Raw genomic sequence first — 3,779 nt, forward strand, 5'->3', positions numbered from 1 at the left:
CCACCCCCACCATCCCCTGTCCACCCCCTCCCCATTTCTCTTCCCATTTCCAGTCCCCACGACAATTAGTAACTCCTCGGCGCTTGGCAGGAGGCCCGAGGGGTTGGATTTATTGCAGTTCGTTAGCATACAGCTGACCCCGCCGTGCCGATTCGTGGATGCCTCTTCCCAAGGTCCCCCCCAATGGCTGCCTGGAGCATCCTCCCATGGGGATGGGCTGCACCCCGAATTTCTCTCGCATCCGTGGGGAGCGTGGCGTGGCCGAGCTCTGGCTGCATCGGGTCACGTCTCTGCTGGCATCGCCGTTGGTGCTGGTGGGGCAGGATGAGCCCTGGCGTGGGGGCTGTGAGGGCGGGATGGGCCGTGGCGCTGAGGCATCCACCGGCATAGTAGCGTGGTCCCGGTGCCACGCAGGATGCAGCAGAGGGATGGAGATCCCCGAGGGCCAGTGGCACACACCTCGGGCGAGGATGGGAAACCTCCATCTTCTGGGCAGCGACTCTATGAGCTGCCCCCGGCCAGGCCGGGACTGGTGTTAGCATTCCACTGCAAACCCCACAGGACAGGCACTGCTGCCGGGGCACTGAGCTCTATCACCCAGCGGAAGGGCCACACGATGTGTCCCCAAAAACCCCTTTCCCAGGGGTGCTGACCCTGCTGTCCCTTCCGCATCTTCGCTGCGCTGTGTCCTGGGCACCACGGGCCGCTGTAGGACCGAGCCCTTGGCATCCCGGAGGGGGCCTGGATGGCTCAGACCCCAGCGAGGTGCCAGGGAGAGGCACTGAATTAATCCCAAGGTTCATCCTCCCCACAGCGGGGAGCGAGCTGTGGCCAGGAGCCTCCTGCCAGGGTGGGCCGAGCAGCAGCAGACACTACGGCTGCTAAAGGCGGTTGAAAACCAGGAAAAAAAATCAGCTCGGGGCTACGACAAAGGCTAGAGGGACCCACGCTCCTCCTGCGGCTCGCGCTCGGCAAAGCCCTTCGCTTCTCTCTGTTTCGGTTCGAAAGACACGAGGTTGGAAGAGCAGCCCTGGGGCGACACGAGCAGCTGCACCCTGACCACGCCAGCAGCATCCCGGAGCATTTTGTCCTCCAGCATCACCTGCCGCTGCCGGCCGACGGTCCTGCCCCAGTGCCGCCACAGCCCGGGAGCATCGTCTGCCAGAACCACATGGCACTGTCCCCTCCCTGAAAATGCCACCACAGCCGCCCCTGCCACCCGCACACGGAGCCAAAGCCACCAGAGAACTCTGGGTGGTGCCACGCGGGGACAGGGCAGGGGTGACAACAACCCCCTGCCTGGCCTGGGTCCGGTCTGGGTAGTCGCAGCACAGCGGGACCCGATGGCGAGGGGACAGAGCGGTGGCCGTGGCGGGATGGGGACAGGCAGTGCCAGGACCACGGGTAGGGGGGGGACAGATGAGATGTCACCGGACAGAGGGACAAGGGTAGGACAGCAAGCAGGATGGGGCGGGGGGGGGGACACAGTGCCACGAAGCCTCCTTACATTTGGGTGGGAGCCCTCGGCGATGGTGGAGAGGGAGAAGTTGTCGTTGTGCAGCTCGGACGGGGTGCGGTATCTGCCGGGGGGAGAGGAGACCATGGCAGTGAGACTCGGGGTGCCACTGAGCACCCCCAGCCACATTTTGGGGTGAAATCAGTCTTGTCGGGGGGTTAAATGCCCACAGCACTGGAGGTCTAGGGGCTAAATATCCCCAGGGATGGAGATCTGGGGCTAAATACTCCCAGATGTGGGGGCTTAGGGTCTAAATGTCCTCAGCTCTGGCATTTTGGGGGGGCTAAATGCCCCCAGATATAGGGTTTGGGGTGCTAAACATCCCCAGAGATGGAGATATGGAGGCTAAATGCCCCCAGCTCTGGCATTCTGGGGGGCTAAACATCCCCAGGGATGGAGGTTTGTGGCTAAATACCCCCAGATCTGGCATTTTTGGGGGCTAAATGCCCCCCGATATAGGGTTTGGAGGGGTACACATCCCCAGGGACAGAGATATGGGGGCTAAATGCCCCCAGCTCTGGGGATTTGGGGCTAAAGACCCCCCAGATGTGGGAAGGTGCAGGCAGGTGCAGGCAGGGGAGTGGTGAGGGCAGCTGAGGGCAGGCAGGAGCTGCAGGCTCCCAGGGCCTGAGAGGGAGACCCATGGGCTGGCAGGCAGCTCCACTGCTAATTAGACTTGGCAATTCCAAACACTAATTAACAGCTCGTTAGGGACCCAGGCTGAGAGGGCTTTCTCCTCTTGGGCTCCAGGGAAAGTGGGCAGCAATTGCTGGGGTGGGGGGCGTGACCCCAACCTTTGCCCTGTCTTCTCCCCCCCGAGCCCTGTCCTCAGGGACACACTGGGGATGATCTCTGGTGGCCCCTGAGCAGCATGGCGAGCCCAGTGAGTGGTCCCAGCTCCCAGCGCAGCCGATTAACTGGTGCCAGTCAGGAGAAGCTTTTAAAGGATTAACGGTGGAGCAGGAGCCAAAAGCCACGTCCCCGCCGGCCACCCGCCTCCGGGAGCTTTCCCACCCACTGTCACCTTGTCCCCATTGGCGTAGGGGGTCCCGATGACACTGTGAGGGGGGGACGGCACCACATCCAGCCCTGGGGGGTGCTGCTGGCAGGAGCTGAGACCACCCAAATCTTTGGTGGCTCTCGGGGTGCCACCCTGCAGCAGTTTGAGGGGTGCCAGCCCCGTCCCCATGGCACTCACTTGGTCTTGCGCAGTTTGCTGTTCTCCGTCTTGAGCAGGTAGAGCTTCTTGGCGAAGAAGACAGTGAGCATGAAGAGCAGCAGCACCACGAGGGCGGCTGAGCCCACGGCCACACACATCACCTGGAAGTCGGTGACGATGGCCTCGCAGCGCGTGCCCTTGTGCCACGTGTAGTCCTGTGTGTTGCACCTGCAAGGGAACGCGGTTAGGGACCCCCCCACCCCAAAAACCATCCCCACAGGGGCATCTCTCATCAGAGAGATTACAGGGGATGAGGTTAATGGGTCCCCAAGGGCCGCCCTGAGAGGAGTGACTCCCCCCCAAACACTGTGACCAAGCGCAATGGGTGACACTAGGAGTGGGGTTGGGGGTCCCCCTGTTGATGCTCACCCCCTGTGCCCCACATTCCCAGCCCCACGCAGTCCCGGTGGCGGTGGGGAGCGGGGTGGCTGGTGGGGTGAGGGACAGCCCTGTCACACCACACCCCCGTCCGTGTCCCCTGCTCTACAAATCTCCGGTCTCCTCCCCATCTGGTATCTCTTCTTTTTTTTCCTCCGCTCCGTGGCATGCTTTGGTGTGTTTTTGTACAGAAGAAAACAAAAATTAATTAATAATAATACAAAGCCAAAGGCTGTAAATGGTCTTTGGCCGCGTCGTGTCGTGGGGGTGTTTGGTTTGTGCTCCGTGTCTCTCGCTTGGGTTAGTTCAGCGCTGTGATTTCTAAACCTTTGCCGTTCCGCAACTGACTTTTTTTGTACTTTACCCCACTTTTTTTGAAGTATAAGTAAAAACAACGAGGGGGAAAAAAAAAAAAAAAAAAAGGAAGATCTTGAAATAAAACTTTTTTTTTTAAAAAAAAAGTTAAGCCTCTGGCAGGTGCCTGCAATCTCCTGACACACACAGCGGGTTTGGGCTCTGCTCCCCCTGGGTCCCATCTGAGCATCACCTAGGGTGGGTGGTGGGTGCCTGGTCCCCCCCCTCCCTGCCCTCCCCAGCTTTGCCAAGCCAGGGGTGCCAACACGTCCGCTGGAGCGGGGACGCTGTGGGGTGCTGCCATCCCAGACA

At 60.8% G+C, this 3,779-nt stretch overlaps 1 protein-coding gene across 3 annotated transcripts in view; it reads right to left on the bottom strand.

The window, feature by feature from the left end:
* The window catches only part of CSPG5 (chondroitin sulfate proteoglycan 5), a 4,497-nt gene extending 956 nt beyond the window's left edge, over nucleotides 1–3,541 (bottom strand). The window contains exons 1-4 of one of the 3 annotated variants that reach the window (XM_026842830.1): nucleotides 2,715–3,541; nucleotides 1,508–1,580; nucleotides 1,103–1,158; nucleotides 61–991 (exon numbers count right to left, since the gene is read on the bottom strand). In XM_026842830.1, the coding sequence (XP_026698631.1) occupies nucleotides 787–991; nucleotides 1,103–1,158; nucleotides 1,508–1,580; nucleotides 2,715–2,968 (588 nt within the window). In that variant the 5' untranslated portion in view covers nucleotides 2,969–3,541 and the 3' untranslated portion in view covers nucleotides 61–786. Of the gene's footprint in view, nucleotides 1–60; nucleotides 992–1,102; nucleotides 1,189–1,507; nucleotides 1,581–2,714 lie in introns of those variants that run through there. The other 2 variants (XM_026842829.1, XM_026842831.1) reach the window with 2 other exon arrangements.
* Between the last annotated feature and the right edge of the window lie 238 nt (nucleotides 3,542–3,779).

The sequence above is a fragment of the Athene cunicularia genome (genome assembly GCF_003259725.1).
Source record: "Athene cunicularia isolate RWA chromosome 2 unlocalized genomic scaffold, athCun1 chr2_part1, whole genome shotgun sequence".
Taxonomy (NCBI): domain Eukaryota; kingdom Metazoa; phylum Chordata; class Aves; order Strigiformes; family Strigidae; genus Athene; species Athene cunicularia.